Source organism: Medicago sativa, chromosome 4 (genome assembly GCF_051527215.1).
Source record: "Medicago sativa cultivar Bolivia chromosome 4, Bolivia_mono, whole genome shotgun sequence".
NCBI lineage: Eukaryota > Viridiplantae > Streptophyta > Magnoliopsida > Fabales > Fabaceae > Medicago > Medicago sativa.
The window spans coordinates 82,379,244-82,400,465 of record NC_140752.1 but is presented as its reverse complement, the minus strand read 5'-3'; the positions used below and the strand labels follow the sequence as shown (position 1 = coordinate 82,400,465).

The window sequence follows — 21,222 nt, the reverse complement described above, 5'->3', positions numbered from 1 at the left end:
ACGACCCCATACCAAATGTGATGTTCGGAAAATGGTGGACGAGTTTTTGTGCTGCCAATGGTATTGAGGGCAGAGACGTGTTGATTTTCAAGTGCAAGTGCGTCATGGACAAAAAATATGTTATCTTATCCAAGCGTTAATAAACACATGACTCGAGTTTTTTTATTAGTAATAGTTTAAGTTTTTCTTTGAAAGAAAGAATAATTTAGTATGTGTTTTTTGTTAGTAATAGTTTAAGTTTTTCTTTGCATAGGTAAAAGAAGGCAAAAAAAGTACGTAATGTGGTTTATGTTATTGTCTTTTCAGTTTAATTTGCTCTCTTTTTTCGTGCCGTAGCAGTTGCTTTTAATTTCTGTTTAGTGGCAAAAAATATATTGTATCACGCAAAAAATTAATGAAATCGTTGTTGATTGCAATTGAAAACTTTTTAACTTGCATATTTTCGAATAAGAATTGCTTTTAATAGCTTTTATGCAGTATGCACTAATTGCTCTGCCAATTAGTGTGTATTGAATGCATTCATGACTGCAATGATCATATTAACAAAAAAACTTTATTAGAAAAATACATTTAATGAGCACTAATTGCTTTTATGTCTGCAATAGATAAGAATTACTACCAATATAATACTATAGTCATTCACATTAAAAACACACCAGTGAATATACCTATCTATACCTCCCTTACGAAAAAACTTTCTTGGAAAAATACAATTAATTTGCACTAATTGCTTTTATGGAGACAATAAATAGGTAGTAATTGTATTTAATAAGAGTTACTTTTAATAGAAAAACTTTCTTCGAATAAGAATTGCTTTTAATAGCTTTTATGCAGAATGCACTAATTGCTCTGCCAATTAGTGCGTATTGAATGCATTCATGACTGCAATGATCATATTAACAAAGAAATTTCTTAGAAAAATACTAATCTTTGATGGAGATGGAGAGAGCACCGATACGACCTCAAATGTTGTTTGTCACGAAGTCTTTCGTAATTTATCTTGATGGTTAATGTTCAAACCTTTTTGTTATGTATGCTACCATTTCATTTTGTTATGTATGATGATAGAAAATTAGCAAGTGTACTAACTTATATCGAAGTAATAAAATTTATAAGATTCGTATCCACGGGGACTGTTTCAACTTCTACTCGGTAGTAACGTTATTATTAAGGATGTTTGTAAAATGGGGGGTGCACTGAGGCAATTGGTTTGATTTGCAAGTTAAAATAAAATGGTTAAGGAAAAATTGGATTGAAAAATAGTATGGAGAGATGACTAGGTCATTCGATTCATCTGCCCATCGCTCATATTAGCAACCTGTTTCTTAAGTCTATGAACGCTTATAAAGTTAACGACAAATTAACAAAATAGCTTAGGTCAATCCCTTGATCCTAAGCCCTCTTTTCTGATTATAATTCCCTAATCCCTTAGGTGAACCTATAATCATCAAAGGTTTTAAGTCCGTTAATTCAATTATCACAACCTAACAACGCTCCATCCCTAGATTGTCCGTTAGATTGAACAGTATAAATATGTCAGAGTTACACGCTAGTGTCAGTAGTCATATAAACTCTTGAATCAATTATATTGGGTCAGAATCATAAAAGCATTAAGAACGATTTATACTAAATAAACTAGAAATGCATTCATAAAGATTAAGAGTTACAGGTTACATAAACATGAGCTAGAACAGAATCATCTCTTGACCTAATCACAAAGGATCTAATTACTCATGGCTAAAGCATAAATAACTAATATGAAAGAAGGATTCATTACATGAAAATTGGTAACCGGATATGAGTTTTGATGGTCTCCAACCTTCTCTCCATATCTCCAGCTCCAAAAGTACGTTTTTCTCTCCAAAATTTCCAACCCCTGCTTAGAAAACAGTTTGGCTTTTATAGAAAATTTCCAAGTCACGCAAAAATCGTACTACGATGCATAAAATCGTAGTACGATGCTTCATAAATTCCAGATCAAATCCAGACGCTCCTCTTCATCGTAGTACGATGCTTGTAGATTGTACTACGATTTTTCCAGTGGCCAAAACTCCTAAAAACGTCTTCAAATCGTAGTACGATGCTAGAAATCGTACTACGATGCTTCCTGTACTCATGCATTTGAATATCACTTTGTTGTAGCTCATAACACATGCAAAACCACCTAAACTCGACTAAAAGTACATAATAATTAAAGCAAAAGTGATATATGACCTAGTGTCATCATATGATATAAAACTTCTATCGCCAATGTATGGTTACATTATTTTCATTTTTTCGATTAACTTTTACGTGGTTGGACCCGTGCGGTAGCACGGGTCATTGGTCTAGTAATAAGAGATACTAGGGTTAAGTATTGTATTCTAGGGTTTAGACTGATTATTGGATGCCTTGAGAATGCTCCCAATGGTGGTATTTATAGCCTCCTTGTGGGCTTGTTTTAGCGTGACTTCAGCACCAAGGATGCTGGGCGTTTGGTCTTTTAGGCGGTTTCTAGAGGTTTCTAGAAGTTAAGAAAGGCGGCGCCCTGGGGAGGGCGCGCCTAGGCCTCATGAGCCCTTCTGGAGGTCGTCTGAGCCTTTCTAAAGGGCTTTTAAACATTTAGGAATATTATGACGGTCCACAACCCCTCAAACACGAGTCTTGGAACAAGACGAAGTGTTGAATCCTTTCTAGAGGGCTTTAAGGCCCTTAGGAATATATTGAAGGTCCACAGCCCCCCAAGCACGAGTCTTGGAACAAAGCGAAGTGATGAATCTGTAAGGTCGATCTCACATGATGCTTTAGAACGTTCTAGATGTTTCTGGAAACCTTTTGAGGCGTCACTCTTAAGAGGGTACGCCTAAGGCCGTTTTTGGTCCTTCTATAGAGCATCTGGGCCCTTAGGTCTTTTAGGAAGATATTGACGGTCCAAAAACAAAGAAGTGTATGGCATGTTTGTGATTTTGTTGAAGGGACTAAGACGTTTGTGTTTCTATTACTCCCTCCGTTTCAAAATGAGTGTCGCTTTAGCCAAAAAAAATTTGTTTCAAAATGAATGCCACTTTCAGTTTCCAATGCAATAATAACTTTTTCTTTTCAATTGTACCCTCCAATTAATACTCTGCACACTACTTCCAAAGTATTACTTTTAAAACTAACCAATAGTTAATAAGGATAATTTGGTAAAATAAACATTCTCTTTCTTTTAATCATTGCATTTCTTAATATGTGTGCAAACACCTAAAACGACACTCATTTTGAAACGGAGGGAGTAATAGATAAAAATGCAAGAACTGATCAAGTGAATTGATGATATTAGTGAAGACTTTGTAGATTTAGAAAAATAAACAACCGCAAACATGTCTTTACTCGACATTACAACAAAGAGATCAATGTCGAGATACAACATGCATAACATATAAAACACGTGTTGAAGACTAAATTTAGGTTTAGAATACATAGCAAACATGCAAGCTATTAACTATTAGGATACTTCTTTATATGGTTCTTTATATGGGGTTGAAGACTTTGTAAAGAAGACTGGTTAATGCATTTTAAAAACCGATTTTGGATCGGAACCGGATTGCACTTTTTGCCCCCTATCTTTTCAAAACTTGCGGTTACTGCCCCTTAACTAATTTAAATACAAAACAGCCCCCTAAGTTTGGATTCTATGGCAGTTTTGGCCCCCTGGTGCTTTTTTGACTTGGTCAGTGATGACGTGGCACCCAAACCCCTTATGTTTGGTGCCACGTGGATATTTGTTTAATTTTTTTTTTTAATATTGCAGGCTTTTTTTTGCTTTTTAAAATTGGAGGAAATTTAAAAAAAAAGGAAAAAGAAAATAGGGGTTGATCCCATCCAAAACGACGCCGTCTTCTTCTTCTTCCTCCTCTCTCTTTTCTATCCTCCCTCAACCTAAATCATCATCTTCTTCCTCCTATTCCCTCTTCAATTCCCTCCCCCTCCCAAACAACAACCCTCCTCCGATACTCCAATCGACACACCCTCTGCTATTCCATCAAATTTCGCCGAAATCTCTACCTTACCTGTTAGATTCGGCTTGCTTCTTCTTCAATTTGGAACTGTTCGATTATTGCTTGTCCTGCTCAATCCGGTTCTGATCTTCTTCTATTTCTTCAAAACCGATTCAGACACAACAGTTTTCACTTCCTCTTTCGCCATTTCATTTCAGTGAATCAGTGTTGTTGTTGTGGTTCAGTTCTATGAAGGTGAACGACGGATGTTGTTGATGCTTGAGGCAGATCCGAACCGAAAAATTGTTGTGATGAGAGTTGTTGAAGAATTCCGATTTGGCTGCTGTGCTTGTGTGAAATTTGAACGAAATGTGTTCGTTGATGATGGTGACGATGCGATTCGGTTTTGTTCGCTTCTGTATGGATTTTGGCCGAATCTGAGCTTTGGTGTTTTGATGTTATTGTTGGAATGGCATGGTGTTGGATCTGGATCTGAAATGGTTTGTGAAGAACTCGAAAATCACATGTTGAATGTTGAGGAGTTTGGGTTCAGATGATGATGATGGTGTTGTTCTGTCACCAGTGAAAAATGAGAGTTGTCGTTGGTTTGTGCTATGAAATTGTTGCTGGAAAATGCTTTGTGTTCATAGTGTTCCGAAAGCTCTGGTTCTGGAGAAGATCCATCCTTGAAATTAGTACACCGGCACCGGAGACAAGTTCCGGCGGTTCTGCCTCTACTGCCTTGGAGAACAATGTTCCTGTTGAGCAAACTGCTGGGGATCATGAGAATTACCAATATGCCACTGATCAGTATGATAGTTATGAGAATTACCAATATTCTGCGGATCAGTATGATAATTCTGGTGCTTGCGCTGGTGCAGCTTCTAATGGCGATGGTGCAACAATAGCTTTCTATTTTCTTTTTCCTTTTTTTTTTTTAAATTTCCTCCAATTTAAAAAAGCAAAAAAAACCTGCAATATTAAAAAAAAAAACAAATATCCACGTGGCACCAAACATAAGGGGTTTGGGTGCCACGTCATCACTGACCAAGTCAAAAAAGCACCAGGGGGCCAAAACTGCCATAAAATCCAAACTTAGGGGGTTGTTTTGTATTTAAATTAGTTAAGGGGCAGTAATCGCAAGTTTTGAAAAGATAAGGGGCAAAAAGTGCAATTAAGCCTTTTAAAAATCACATACAACTCTAAATGATTGTTTGGTCTTCACATTTGATTAAATATGTTATTTATTTTAGCGAAATGTTAACGAGTAACTCCAGGATACTCTTTAAGCACTTTAAATGGTAAGTTTTTAATGAAAAGTCGTGTATTGAATGCATTGAAAATTGTAATAGTTGACTTTTTAAAATACATTGAAAAGTTGACTTTTTAGATACATTGAATAATTTATGTATCTAGTCAAGAATCTAAACCAAATACATAAATTATTTAATGTATCTAAAAAATTAATTGTCTCTTGTAAATAGGACCGGAGTAATTATTATATTTGGGATGCTTAAAGAGTGTCCCGAACACTCGTTAACAAGACCCTATTTTATTGTCAAATTTAATTTAACGCAGTTTACTTTTAGTTCGATTTACATGCTTTTCATCTATATTCGTGCACTTTTAAGTTTCTGCAATTAATAGACATTTGTGCACTTTTAACTAGTAGCAATTTTACTTTTTAAACTCATTTACATTTCTTGCACTTCATTTATTTTACTTTATACACTGTACATTTTCAATATATTTTTACATTCTTGCATTTGAAATTTCAAGATAGTTCATTTGCAGGCACGTTTTATGCTCAAATCATTAACTTTTCTGCATCAAAATTGTTCATTATTTGTATTCTCAATATTACACATTCTAATAATTTATAATTGGTGATAGATCAAGATTCCTATTCCAATAATAAAAAAATCAACAACAAATTGTTAACCAAACCGAAAATCAATTTTTCTTAAAAGAAACTACTCAAAATATATATTTTTTTAACAGTTTTAAGATTATGAGGAGTATTTAAGGGAAGATGGGGTGCTTTAATTTAATCATGTCATTTTAATAGTATTATGGGAAAGTCCACACCTTGTCGAGGTTTGTGGCTTTGTGCATGTCAATATGTTTTTCTAACTAACACCTTGAATTTGATTGATCATAAACGGGAATTCATTCATTAATCAGCTGTTTAATTGCATTTTCTCCATAACTACGCGTAATTGTCACCATCTTTGAATAAAGAAAGTCTTATTAGTTGGGTTTAACGCCCTGTTGGTAGTAGCTGCTTTGCTTCATGACAAAACAAAACATTGAAGTAGGCAGTAGCGATGTCAACAAGACAATATATTAGCCAAGCTTCTGTGAGTCAATCCTTAAACACATAACCTATTCGGATCTTAAAAAATAAATCAATTGGATCATAAATTTTTTAAGGGTCTTGTTAACGAGTGCCCCCGGACACTCTTTAAGGATTCCAAAAGAAGAAATTATTTGATTAAAAAGTCAAACATTTTGATTATCGATGCACTGATTACACGTATTTTCATGATAAGTTACCTTTTAAAGGTGTTAACTAGTGCCCCCGGGGCACTGGTTAACATTTCCCATTTTTTAAACAATATCAGTCATAATTTCTTATTAAATCTAAACTATTCCTAAAAATTATCTTGGAAGAACTAATGTGACCAACATTTAAATTTTGAAGGACTTAATTGATATGTTCAAGGTCCGGGTTGCTGTTATGTTGTCTGGCTAGAAGGATTAATTGGACCAAATCAACCATCGACTCAACCACAAAGACACAGAGACGGTGGAAAATGTTGATTATTGTCGCTCATCGATTGACTTAGAGGGAAGCGTGTAATTCACCAAGATGAAACTTAGGAACAACGACAACATGAGAACCATGTTCTCAGTATTTGGTAAGTACAATATTAAAAGACTGATTGAGTTGGACAGTTTTTGGTCAGATCGTTCGAAGATATTCGAAAAATTTTGATTCGGCCCATGACCTACGAAGAAACCAGGGCTTGCATGGAGGAACAAGATGAAAAAGTTAGTTTGGCTGATCTGTATTTTATTATGTTGTTTTGCATTGATGGATTATGTTGTTAAATTATGTTTAATGTATGTTCTTGGTGTTGTCTTGCATGAATATTGATTGGTTTTGTCCAATTATGATCAGAAGCATTGTTTCATCTTTGAATACTCATTTGTTTGGGTAATTTACAGATGCATTAAGTGGTCTTTGAATACCTATTTGGTTGTGTTCTTGCTTGAAAATGCGTTTTCTTTTTGGAATTGATAGTTAACTACCATAGGTGACTATGGTAGTTAAGTGACGTTGGTGGTATTATCAACAGTTTATGGTGCTTGAGAGCAAATAAGAAAGCTCGAAGACCAATTTTCTAGTTTTTTAATATTAAAAACCCAATTTATGAATTCTCAATTTTAATAACGGGATTTACTTTTTCCACCCTATCTACTTCTCACATGCCCTATAAATTTTACAAAAATGTCCATGGGATTTCGGATTATAAAATCCGAACACAGTTTGGATATGTTCGGGTTATATAATTTGAAATATGCTGAACATAATCAGCAATCAGAATCTCTCCCATTTCAGCAGTTATGAATTTCTCTTTTAAAAACAACAAAAAAAAAAACAAAGTAAAAAATGATAAAACCTGTCAAATAAAATCATTAAAATATAAAAACACCACCAAAAAATCTAAAAATCAAATAAAACTAATGCAAATGAAAAAAATATAGAATCCGAATTGGTGAAAAAATAATTTTTCCACCCCATAACAAAGGAAAAACTCAATTTAGATAAACTCAATTTAAATTCTAAAATCCGAAAATCACATGAGCATTTTCGTAAAAAATTAGGCGCGTGAGAAATGGATAGGGTGAGAAAAGTAATAACCTTTAATAAATGAGCCGATGTTTTAAAAAGCCCAGTTTCATTAATCATAGAATCGACCAACCCAATTGGTGAAAACTTCTATACCCCCACACATACTCGCCCTACCCTCGCATTTTTCAAAATATTTTAATTTGCCTTTTTGTTTCAGAAAAATTAAATAATATAATATAATTATTTTTAAATTATGTGTGTGGTCTACTTATAAACCACATGCATCGTTTATAATGAATTTAAAATTTAAATATTCTTATGGAGAAAGTTTAGCTTAGACACAACCTTTTGAACACATCATTTAGGTATTCACACACAAAATATATTTTATTTAATTATTTAAAAAATAAGTATTATTTAATTATTTTCTCTCTCTATTTTTTTCTCAATTATGTATGTGTTGTGACCAAACACTTGTGCCGAATCAAGTATTTCCCATTCTTATGATAGTAATCGAGAGTGTATATTATTATTATTATCAATGCAATAAAAGTTGAAATGTTTTGTGCAGTACATACTTTACCGTGACCGTGAGAAATAAAAGTGTGTTGTTGAATTTAGGGACGAAAATGGTGGTCAAGATACGACTATCACGTCTAGGATGCAAAAACAAACCATTCTACCGTGTAATGACAGCCGATAGCAGATCTCCGAGCGACGGAAAACACCTTGAACGTCTTGAAGTATTGGCTTTCTGTTGGAGCTCAACCTTCAAATCCCGTTGGGCGTCTTCTGTTTCGAGCAGGGTTACTTCCTCCACCGCCGACGCTAGCTATGGGGCGTAAAGGTGGACTCCGTGATCGATACTCCTCGTCCTGCTGATGCTTTACGGGACGTGTCATCAACAATGACGCTGCTGTATGTGTAACTCAAATGTTGTTTTTATATATTGCTGTTGTCTGTTGAATTATATTTTGTTGCAGATACAGCATTTTGAAATATTATCCATTTATCCTATTTCTTCTGTGAATTAATGCATGGAATGGAACTGTGTTGTTTAATTTAATTCATGTGTTTTTTTGTGCTGTTAATTGTTTTGGTTACTTAAGTGACAATTAATCTATGAAGCAATTAAAATCCAAATAATAGTGCATGTTCCTCGTATTTTATTTTAGTCAATGTTTTTATGCTGTTGTGAATTGCTCAAAAGTAACTTAAGAATCAACATATTTTGAGTTTTATGTGGATTTTCTGTTAATGCTTATTGGTTTGTTTGTTTAAATAATTTGTTGAGCAGAACTATTTATTTAGAATTCTCATCTAAATCTAGTGACTAGTATGAATTGATTATTACTATTATTATTAGTAGAACATGTTCTTGTTGATGCTTTATTCAAAAAAAAAAAAATGTTCTTGTTGATGCAATCTTGGTTAGAATTAGTTTAATCTAGTTGTTTAGGCCCATAGGAATTACGAAGAAATTGCAATAAAGCATGTTTATGCTTGAAAACTGGCTAGGTATGAGGATAAATTATTTTTATTTCTGAACTTGATGAAGTGTACCAGAGTGCACTTAGGTTGTGATAGGTCGAGTTATAAATCATGAGTGATGAGTAGAAAACTGGTCCAGTCAATATTGATTTTTTTTATTAGAATAAGAATAGAAGCATAGCAATTTGTTACAGTTACAGAATCACTTCTAAAACTTATTTCTGGTCTCACTTTTTTAATGCAAGTTATGGTTCCCTTAAATTTTTAAGGAAATCAATAAGGTTAAAAAAAAGACTCAGTGCAGATGATTGCTTTAAATCATCACGCTTAAAGGATGCTTCAAGTCTCCTACATGAAGCACATGTTTTCCTAGGGCAACTTTTCTGTTGCCAAGTTCATCAACCACACTCAAATCTTTACAAACATCTACTTTGAAACTGACCAGTGCTTCTGATTTTCCTGTTAAGAGTACTTTTTCGAAAGCCAACAAGTGTTTCTGAGGTGCATTGTGCACTGCAGGAGGAGTAGAGAACAAAAACACTGTTTGGCTACTGCTCATTTTCCCTTTGTTCTTGATCCTGAGGTGAATATCAAAGGCTAAGTTTTGACAATGTTCGCCAACAACATCGAGTGACTTACATTTTGAAGAACGGCAAACATGATCATCAGCTAAAGGAACAGACACCAATTGTGGTGCTTTAACCAATTTATGCTCGAAAGTTGAGTAGCTTATTCCATCTCCAAATGAGAAGACAGTTTCCCCTTTATAAAATCTGTATGTTCTACCAGGGTAGCCTGTAGCAGGATCAGGCCTCATGTTCATATTGGTCATTGGTACTTTGTCTACATATGATTGTGGATACCATGTCATGGGTAGCCTTCCACCTGAATTAAAAAATTATGTTGTGCAGACCATACTCATATAATTAGATCCTAGTGAGGTCATCAAGTATACAATATATAAAAGTGTATATGCTAATGCAGCTAATATATAAACATATTATTGAGAATTATTGGAACCTAGTGGGGGGCAATTTTCATGAATGAAACCACTATTTAGGTTGTAAGCCGTCACAATTTCCACGCATTCATGCATTTAGCAACTTGGAGCCATTAGATCAAGATCGAACGACTACAATTTCAAGTTTGTAGCAACTTGGAGCCATTAAATCAAGATTGAACGACTACAATTTCAAGTTTGTTTTTGAAGCTGATGTACCGAGTTTAAAATCAAAGTTGTTTGATCCAACAATTTCGTCTTACTGCATGCGTGAGTGCTTGAAAATTGTGACAAAAGGAAATCCAAATTATTGGAATGAGAATTCTGTGATATGAGGAAAGCATGTCAGTGAGATTGACTTACTTGGATTATGATACCCAAAGATGACATCAGCTATGGCAGCTCCACCAGCTTCTCCAGGATAACCAACCCACAAAATGCTTGTGATTTTATCATTAGTTTTAGCAAAGGAAACATCCATGCCTCCTCCAGACATTATGGCAAGAATCACAGGCCCCTTGGCTGCATTTGCAACTTCAGTAACTAACTGTTGCTGCTGTCCCGGAAGAAGAATGTTAACCCTGTCATGACTCTCTGCCTCTATTGCAAGATTTGCACCGACTACAATCACGGTTGCATCTGCTGAGGCTGCAATCTTTTTGGCATCATCTAGTGCAGCATTGGTGCATTGAACATCAGGACAGCCAGCAGCAAAGCTTGTGGGAACTAAGGCTGTTAGGCCTTGCAAAGGTGATGTATATTTGCATGGAATGCCTGCAAAGTTTTAGAACTTGTTAGTATTTCTTAAATATTATGTCAATGCAACTTCAAAAACAAACTATATTATACATTTAACCTATAAAAATTATAGGAGAGGGAAAATTTGATACCTTCGTAGTTTCCAATCATGGCCCTAGTAGCATTGGCATTGGGACCAATAACTGCCAATGATTTAATAGCTTTGGCATTAAGAGGCAATGATCCTGCACAGTTTTTAAGCAACACAATCCCTTGCCTTGCAGCTTCACGAGCTAGCTCCTGGTTTGCTGAAGTGCAGACATCTTTTGGACCAAGGTTTCCATAAGGTTGCTTGCTAGGATCGCCATCAAAGAAACCTAGACGCATTAATGTCGCAAAATTATTGTAGACGGCATTGTTAATGGATGCTTCACCTATAAGCCCTTGCTTGACAGCACCTTCTGTATATCGGCCAAGAAAACTTCCACAGTTCAAATCCAATCCTGTAAAATCAAAATTTGTACACAAAAATGATAAATAAATAGTTGCCTTGTATAATTCTAAAGAAGCTACACTAATTAAATTTCAAATGAATCATCTAAATAAAATTACAATTCAACTGTTGATGCCTATGAATATGTGATTGTGTAATCTTTTCGAATGTAGTTTACCTGCTAGAATGGACTTGGCTGCAGCTTCCTCAGGGGTCTTGGTGTAATGTTGGTTTTTGAAAAGCACATCTACTGAGTCACAATCAGAGACTATATATCTGCATAGCACATAGATAAACAACATATTCATATTTATTATAAAAAAATTGAAAACAGGAAAGAATGGTAAACATCATTATTTTTCTCAAATCTTCAATATAAGCAAAATAAACTCATGTTTGCTGGTCTAAAATATAAATAAATCTTATTTGATTTCACTCTATCTAATAATATTATTTCTAAATGTCATTTAATTAATATATATTTATTTTCTAACAATCTTTTTATTCTCATATAAAAGATAATTGTTTTGGATGTAAATTGGGTATTCTTTGTTCGCAACTACAAAAACTAATTCCTCAACCCGGATAGAATTACAGTGAACAACAAAGTTCTCACTCAAGAGTTTTAAAGTTGCCGCATTCTATAGCTTGTCTTCAAAAAAGTATGAGATAATATATTTTGTTTATATTTGAATGGAGTGAGATACAAGAATTAAGAGGTTTGAAAAATGAAAAGATACCCATTTAGTTTCCATTTGCCACGGATAACACCTTTAAGAAGATCAGGGTCAGCACAAGTCGGTTTTCCATTTACTTGATTGTAGGAACACATAACACTAGCAACATTTCCATCAATCACACAGCTCTTAAAAGGTGGTTGGTATGTGTCATCTAAATCTTGTTGTGTCACCTAACAAAATCAACAACAATTAAAACAATCCTCAAAAACACATTAACTAGCTTTCATTTCAAACAATGATATTGATACATTACCACAGCATTGAAGGTGTAACGCTGAACACCTTTCCAGTCATCAACATCATATGCAGTGTAGTGTTTGCAACAAGCAGCAACCTTAAGCTTGTTGGAGTCTCCATCATCAGTTTGTTGTAGACCTTTCACGTACCCTGCTGCATATTTGCTAACAAGTAAAGGGTCTTCTCCTGGTGTTTCTTGACCTCTTCCCCATCTTGGATCCCTAAATATGTTAATGTTTGGTGACCAATATGTTAAACCAGCCAACCCGACGTTGTGCATTGCTCTTGCTTCCGTCGAAACCACCTACACAAAATAGCCATAAAACAATATTTGTTATTTACACCATTAACATGCATGATATGATAAGAGAAACCTTACCTTTCCTATGGTTTGAAACAAGGAAGCATTGAAAGAAGCTGCAATGAGAATAGGCATAGGAAAACTGGTTGCTCCAGGTATAACATTGGAAAAACGAGTCCCTGGACCAATGTAAGAGACTCCATGAAGTGCTTCAGACCACCATTCATATTTTGGAATCCCAAGTCTGCTTACATCAACAGCAGAATTCACAAGGTTACCAACCTTCTCTTGCAATGTCAACCTTCTCACAAGGTCTTTCACCCTTGCATCCACACTCAATTTCTTGTTGCAGAACCCGTAATTCGCCAATGCTGGATTCTTGGCAACATCGCAGGCGAAAACTGCAGATGTTTGGCTCGAAACTCGACCACCACTCAGCAAAAGTGTGGCAAACAGAACAAAGAAACAGAGGAAAACAGAGACGTTAGGTGTTCTGTTTTCAACAGAGGCCATTATGACCTTGAGAATTTGAAAACACAAAAATAAGTAAAAGGTTATGCTTGTATTGAGTCTGCTACTAAATTATATATGTCATATTAGAGGATGTAGAAAAATGCTAATAACACATTTTTCAGTAGCCCGTGATGGGTGTTAGGAGTGAAAGAAAGAGGACTCTATTATATGTAGTTGCTTTTGGAAGATAGTGAACAACATGGGAAGGAATCTCTGTGGTTGTGTAGTCCGTGAAAAGCTGAAATAAAAGAGAGAAAATTCTATGTATCATAAAGAGTCTTGTTTGTTTGGAAGCTCAACTTGCATCATATTAATAGTATAAGATAAGATAACATTATTACATCATATTATTGCATCATATTGTCTAATATTTATAACAACAAAAATAAGATATGGGTTTGTTTTCTCACTTTCTTTATTTAGCATTATTTTTAGGAAAATAATTGGTGGACATCTTGAAAATAATGTATACATCTTGAAAGAGAAAGAGTTGAAATGAGTAATTTCATGAATTGATATCTTGGTGATGTGATAGGAGGAAAAAGATAGAGATACAATGAGATTTTCAATTAGTATTGGAAAATATTGGTTGTCTACTATCATTGTTGTTATTTTCATACCCTTTATCTCTTTTTTATCAAATTATTTATAATATTTTTCTTCTTATTTCTACATTATTTACATTGCTTTCACTTTTCTTTGTAGGTTGGGGTGAGAGTAGGTCAGATCGACCAAAGAATGGCAATGACGCAGACTGTATAGACCTAGTCCAACAATTTTTTTTTTTAAAAAAATAATAGGTAAGGCCAAACCGTTTTAAAAGCATATTTATTTACCTCAAAACTAAGGTAGGTTAAATAATATTTATTACTTTTTTTAGATAAATATTTATTACTTTTATTATCATTTCACTTTTCTCTGTAGGTTGGGGTGAGAGTAGGTCAGATCGACCAAAGAATGGCAATGACGCAGCCTGTATAGACCTAGTCCAACAATTTTTTTTTTTTAAAAATAATAGGTAAGGCCAAACCGTTTTAAAAGCATATTTATTTACCTCAAAACTAAGGTAGGTTAAATAATATTTATTACTTTTTTTAGAAAAATATTTATTACTTTTATTATCAATTATCATAGGTTTGGTACTTTTTTTTTGTGATGGCCGAGGTTTAGGACATAGGTTTGGTACTTTGTATTAACTCATAGTTTTACTATCATTTTCTCTAATTTAACCATATTGATCAACATCAAATTTTGACATATTTAAAATATAATTTATAAATTATCATTTAAATAGAATATTGTATATAGTTAAGTTCTCCAAAGACCGCGTTAAATATTAAAATATAACTTAATCTTATTTATTACTATTAGTTTGTTAGTTTATTTATGAAAGTCTGCACAATATAACTTAATCTTATTTATTACTATTAGTTTGTTAGTTTATTTATGAAAGTCTGCACTACCCACTAAGCTAAAGATTTTAATAAAAAAAAATATTGAAATAGACTTTTAAACAAATTTCCTCACCTTGTCACACATTCAAAAAAGATCTACCAAATCTTTAAAAATGAATCTATAACAAATAATAGATCAAACTTAACATTTTTAAAGTAGGTCACTAAGTATAGCCTAACCTAGTAATGTGGAGTAATGCTGTATAATTTTTTTTCTAGTAAATTGGAATACAGTTCATCAATTGCCCAAGATGGTAAATCACGTAAGGAAGATATGGTGGCTAGTTTTAGTTTTGTATAGACTGTAGAGTGAAAACAGAGAAAAGGCCTATAAGCAAAGAAGGAAAAAAATAGGACAAGTTACAGAAAAGAGTAATGTTGAAGAAATTGCTCACAAATATTGCACGGGAAAGGGTTATCTATAGACTATATGTGACATAACAGTGTAGGGGTAAACAGCATCTTGTGATCTTCTGAGGTTTTGCTGAGGAATTCCAAATCCCAACTTGAACACGTGAGTTTTTTAGACTGTTACAAAACAAATGTTTAACGTTGTTGGGTTGTGTCAACTTGTCATTGTTTGGACAAAGACATAGCCACTTGCACACCAAAGGAAAGCAAAACGTTAAATATATTATGATTGTATACAATTTAGAATGATTTTGTATTTTTGAGAAATGTGGACAGTTAAAAGAGTAAACATCAAAGATGTAATGTTCTATTCATGAATCATAAGGGTGCTCAAAGTATCAATGGATTTTAGGAGCAATTTCCTTTTCTAACTTTATTTGGTTGTAGTTTCAAATCTTCTAATGAGAGGATAAAAGGACGGGAGAGAAGAGAGGTGGATCTTTTTCCATTTGTTTTGTAGAATGTGATAAAGGTTTAAAAGAATTGCTTACAAAATTTTGGTTTACAAATAATTTGATAATTGATATCCATTAACATTTGATAGTATATGATTACACCTAAAAATAGTTTAAGTTGTTAGCAAAAAATTTGATAGCACTCAATATCTACTTTTTCATTTAATATGGGACTTTTACTTACATTTGAAACAAACAAAAATGACCTGCAACTGAATTAAAGGTGAGCCGAAGCTTGAATAGCCGAATGAATAATCAATCGAACCGATGATAACTGAGAATGAAATAGTCAACTCTTTTTCACTTTGGGCCATGTGTGGAATGCATAGTACGACCTCAAAAACTTGTTATCTATTTTATAGCTCAAGATAAGCAACACAACTAGATCTACTAGGCATGATCAAGAGAGAGATGTGTGGATAGAATACCAGAACTAATTTTTTTAATTCTTGTAATTTACTTAAATTGATCATATATTTAGGGATGAATATAGTATTTGTTGCGATTAATTTATTAATGCATCAATATAAGACATACTCTATAAATTTTTTTTTGAACAAACATACTCTATAAAGATTAAAACTATAATTATCATTATGCTTAATAAATATATGAGCATGTATATAAACTAGGATCTACGTGTGTCAAGGATATTAGGAATACCTAGAATCCTTGCTAATGGTCTCTCATGATAATGATCAGAAACATAAAAAAGATATGAGAATGACAGGCACCCGTTGACTTGTGGTTCTTCTTCAACCTAAACTTTTTATACCTTAGATACTCTTCAGATGGGGAGAAGAGACAATATGCAATATGTTTGATATATTCGGGCCATATCTTTTATATAGTGTGATGGCCAATTATGATTCCCATTATTTCAAAAGGGGTCACCTTGATATCCCATCATGTTGAGTTCATATAAATTAATTATCCAATTAAAAATTTAAATAGTTATATACTTAATTTGATCACTAATCAATCAAGACTCATAATTGTGAATAGTTAACATAATTATTATAAAGATACTAGAGAGCATGCTATGCAATTTTGTGGTGCCTTTCTCTTTAAAAATGCAATGTGTTCTTGTTTCCAGGTGGATGTCTTAGGTTTGGATGATTTAGAAAGAATAGAACTCAAGAATTTTTTGCAATAAAGAATTTTTATTGGAGGAACTTTTTGACTGCATCAAACTTTACTCTTGATGAAGAAACATAATCTTATTAATGTTATTGATTTTTCTTCGTGGTGTTCCACTCTCCTTCTTTGTTTAAAAAAAATACTTAATATCATAACAATATTAAGTATTTTAAATATATTGTAACAAAAAAAAAGTATTTTAAATATATTTTTAAGGACTTAAAATGATTTTATTAACGATCTTATCTTTAAGTCAGCCCTATAACAAAGGGAATAAATTAAAGTTAAATTTCTTTTATTAAAGAACAAAGCTGCATTTGAATATTTACTGTTTCTGTTTGGTCGTTAAAATATTCTTAGAAAAATTCGTCTATTTCAATTTTCATTGAGTCAAAGCTATGATATAATACTAGATTCATTTGGCAAATCTAAACTTGATCTACACACCTGTAGGTGATGTTCACCTTTAGCAATTAATAAAAACTTCAACCAGCTTCGATATATTTTTTTTTGTTTAATAACAGTTTTCGCCCCCTAACTTTCATGAAGTTGCGATTTTGGCCTCCTAAGAAAAAACTACAAAATTGCCCCCTAAGTTTTGCAACTGCAGCAGTTTTGGCCCCCAAGGCCAATTTTTAGTAAAAAATAATAAAAAAATAACACTTGGCACCTCACTTAGGGTGCCACGTCAGCGTCGATCGAGTCAAAATTGGTCTTGGGGGCCAAAACTGTTACAGGTGCAAAACTTAGGGGGCGGTTTTGTAGTTTTTTTCTTAGGAGGACAAAATCGCAACTTTGAAAAAGTTAGGCGGCTAAAACTGCTATTAAGCCTTTTTTTTAAGGAAGCTGCTTCGATATATTTAGAATAGCACTGTCTCTCAAGTCTCATCCTTACTATAAGAGGAAAAAAAATGCAACTATCAATTATTGTAAATTTATTCTGTGTAACTCAGTTTTTTCAAAATTTTAATCATCATTTATAATTTTAATCCTACAAATTCCCCAAATAAATTTTTCCCTCCAAAACTCTATTTATTTTAATTAAATAAAATAAAAAATCAGAATTAAATTGTATAGTGGATGAAAAAAGCTTCCCACATTTGTTTTTTAATAATTTTCTAAAAAATAACTACCTCATAACAACAACAACAACAACAACCTTCCTTCAAAAAAAAAAAAAAACAACAACAACAATCTCATTCCATTTTCCATTTTCTTTCTCCTATAACACGAGAGATTCTTAGGTGAAGTCGAACATAACACACGTCACATATTTCTTCTCTTTCATCTACTCTAAAAAATATACTAATAATAACTATTTCTCTCCACTTTCTTTCTCTCATGACACACACCTTCACATATTTGTTCTCTTCCATCTACCGTCACTCTTTCTTCAATTTTGGCATTATGATATGCACTTTCTTTTTTCTTTTTAAAATTTTACCTACTATTTAACTTTAATCTAAATCAGATATATTATCATTCTTGCATGTAGCTTGAATTATGACCGTCAACTAGCATCACCTTCAATTGCAAAGTAGAGTTTCCCTCACAACTTTTCAGCTTTAGATCATGATCGATGCAATACTACTCATTGGTTAGTTAGTATAACTTTTTTACGGAATTATCGTACATAGATGTTCTATTCTTCTCTAAAGAACCGTGCCCAACTCAAAAACATAGACAATGTACCACTAAATTCAATCAAACTAATCACTTCCTTAAGAACCGTACACAACTCAAAAACAACAATTAAAATGAGGCAGATTAAGAACCGCGTACAACTAAAAAACAACAATTAAAATAAGACAGGTGAAGTATTTCATTATGTTGTTTTCATACATTATTAGCTTCTTCCCTCTTCTAAAGTTTGTGACTAATATATCTTAATTTTCTTGTAGTAAAATCGGTTCGGAAACAGCTTAACGTCCCAAGAAACAAAGAGAACACACCCTTTTGCTTTCACAAGTAGTTTAACAAGTGAATGTGTGTGTCGAGTCCATTAATTCCTTTCTTATTTCAGTTGCTCCGTGTGAACCCACATATAGATCCTTCTCCAAAGATATATGATTTCTTGCTACCAATCTCCATTGCAATTGTATAAATAAATTGATACTGCAAATGTTTTCTTCATCTCACTCTTATACTAACCATTACCTCAACCGTTGGGGGACAACCAACTAGCCATTGGAAACATAAGACATTATTTTTCTGCTGGTACTTAATTCATTAAACTAGCTATATCAATTTTTTCCAACTCGTCAAGACAGATTAATTTTGACACACACTACAAGGTAGTACTGTTTTATAAATAGGCTCTAGTTCATCCTCTCACCCACCCAAGTCCAACATCACAATTCTATCTAAATCCTTAACAGAGTATTTACCTGAAATATGTTGAGTTCCTTCGAAGTCATCTCCACCACTGTAATCCATGACCATGACCAAATGACTCAATTGGTCATATATGATCTACAATTCCTCCCATATAATGTCAACCAAAACGGGCTTCTTTATCAACACCCTATTGAATTAGACACCTCAAATCAAATCCAACACCTCAAACACTCTTTCTTCTACCCTTGAATTTTTTCCACCTTTTACAAGTCATCTCAAGATCACGGTACACAAAGATAATATTATCTCTTGTTTCATCTCGCGCAACAATGAAGGTGCACTCTTTGTCCACGTGGCAGCAAAAAACACTAGTGTTACCGACATCCTTGGATCCGCTAGTGTCCCTCAAATTGTCTGCCTGTTTTTTCCATGTTAAAAACTACGAAGGAGGGTCACAACCACTACTTGCAGTCCAAGTGACGGAGTTAGTTGATGGCATTTTCATTGGCTGCACAATTTGTTGATGGTAAGTTGTTTTGGCATTTCATCAATTCATGGGCCGAAATCTCGAATGGTTGTCTTCCAATATCCAAACCTCCAGTATTCCTATGTTGGTTTCCAAACGTATTGAATGTCCCATTCGATTTCCTTTCACAAAAGAACACAGTAATAATCATTCTAATAATGATAATGATAAAGAGGAAAAACTCAACACACCAAAGAGATTATTTCATTTTACAAAAGAGAATATTGCAAAACTAAAATCCAAAGCCAACTTAGAGGCAGGTACAAATAATATATCTTCTTTTCAAGCACTTCACTCACATTTGCCACTCTATTCTACTTTTCAAAAAACAATTCTTCCGTTGGAAGATGATTATTTTTGGAACGCTAGCTGTGATAGATTGCGTGGTTACCATGAAAGTTGGTGACTTGTTGGAAAATGGTGGGCTTGGTAAATAAATGATTGAGAACAAGATGTATCGAAAGGTTCAGTACAATTTAATGTATTAGAATCTCATTCAAGTGAGCACGAAAAGACACCAATATTGTCATAGGATGAAATTATAGAAAAAAGTTTATCGAATTTCGGTTGGATGAATTTCTTTCAAGTTATTCTTGTAGTGATTGTTATATTCTTTGATGCACAACAATCGTTCATAAGCCTTTACACTAATAATTACCCAAAATATTCATCATGTACTCCATCCTCTGATATTTGCAAACTCTCAAGATCTTCTTGGTCTTGTGAGTTTGGACACACACCCTTCAAACACAATCAATGTGCTAGCACATTTATCACAAGTTTACCACAATCTTCTTTCTTCATAGGTTTTTTTTTTTTTTGCTTTTCTTTTCTTGCAGCATTAGCTGATTCACCTTTCGGTCGAAAAAATATGTTGATCTTTCCTTGTGTTTTAATGTCAATAATTTACATACTCGTAACCTTTTCCACCAATGTTTGGATTTACTCTGTCTTGAAATTCTTGATTGGTTTTTGGCGTTCCTTCATTGCCACATGTATTCTTGTTTTGCTTACTGAGAAAGTTAGCACTGAATGGCGATTCAAAATGGAATTGTTGATTACTTTACTTTCATAATGGGGTAGATGTACTTACCTTGTTTCACTTATAATAACCAAAACTCTTCTTGGATATCTCTTTACCTTTCGTCGTCAGCTCATGATATATGTTACTGGGTCATTTCTTATTTCTTTGTTATGGAGTCGCCAAGGTGGTTTGTTATGTAAGGTCAAGACGAGAAAGAAATTTTAAAAATGCTCAAAAGGGTTTCATTAGAAGAAAGTATTGATAGCTTCGAGTTTACCAAAATTACCCACAAAAAAAAGGTTTCAGTTATTCAACTTTACTCTTCAATAGGTGAATTGTTTCATAAAAGATGGGCTCTTATAAGAATGATAGCTGTTATGATTCTTGGAATGAATTATCTTGGTATGCCACTAGCAGTCGAAAATTTGGGATTTACCATTTGTTTGGGTGTAGTTTTTAGTGCCTCAATGGAAATACTTATTTGTAACATTACATACGGTATAGAAGAAAACCGTCAAGTTGTAGCAACATATTTCTTAGAAAA

At 33.5% G+C, this 21,222-nt stretch overlaps 1 protein-coding gene and 2 pseudogenes across 2 annotated transcripts in view; 2 read left to right on the top strand and 1 right to left on the bottom strand.

The window, feature by feature from the left end:
* Positions 1-9,440: 9,440 nt before the first annotated feature.
* LOC146932703 (beta-xylosidase/alpha-L-arabinofuranosidase 2) lies at positions 9,441-13,468 on the bottom strand. Its single transcript, XM_085704428.1, has 7 exons — positions 12,897-13,468; positions 12,534-12,821; positions 12,281-12,450; positions 11,719-11,816; positions 11,200-11,550; positions 10,673-11,083; positions 9,441-10,194 (listed from the first exon to the last, which is right to left on the bottom strand). Exons 1-7 carry the CDS (start codon positions 13,329-13,331, stop codon positions 9,623-9,625), a joined length of 2,325 nt encoding a protein of 774 aa, XP_085560554.1. The 5' UTR covers positions 13,332-13,468; the 3' UTR covers positions 9,441-9,622.
* Positions 13,469-18,589: 5,121 nt separating this feature from the next.
* On the top strand, positions 18,590-20,091 carry LOC146932702 (uncharacterized; annotated as a pseudogene).
* Positions 20,092-21,222, top strand: part of LOC146932695 (organic cation/carnitine transporter 3 pseudogene) — a 56,410-nt pseudogene continuing 55,279 nt past the window's right edge. The window contains exons 1-2 of the transcript XR_015008021.1: positions 20,092-20,118; positions 20,187-21,008. The product of XR_015008021.1 is annotated as an organic cation/carnitine transporter 3 pseudogene (transcript). The remainder of the gene's footprint in view (positions 20,119-20,186; positions 21,009-21,222) is intronic.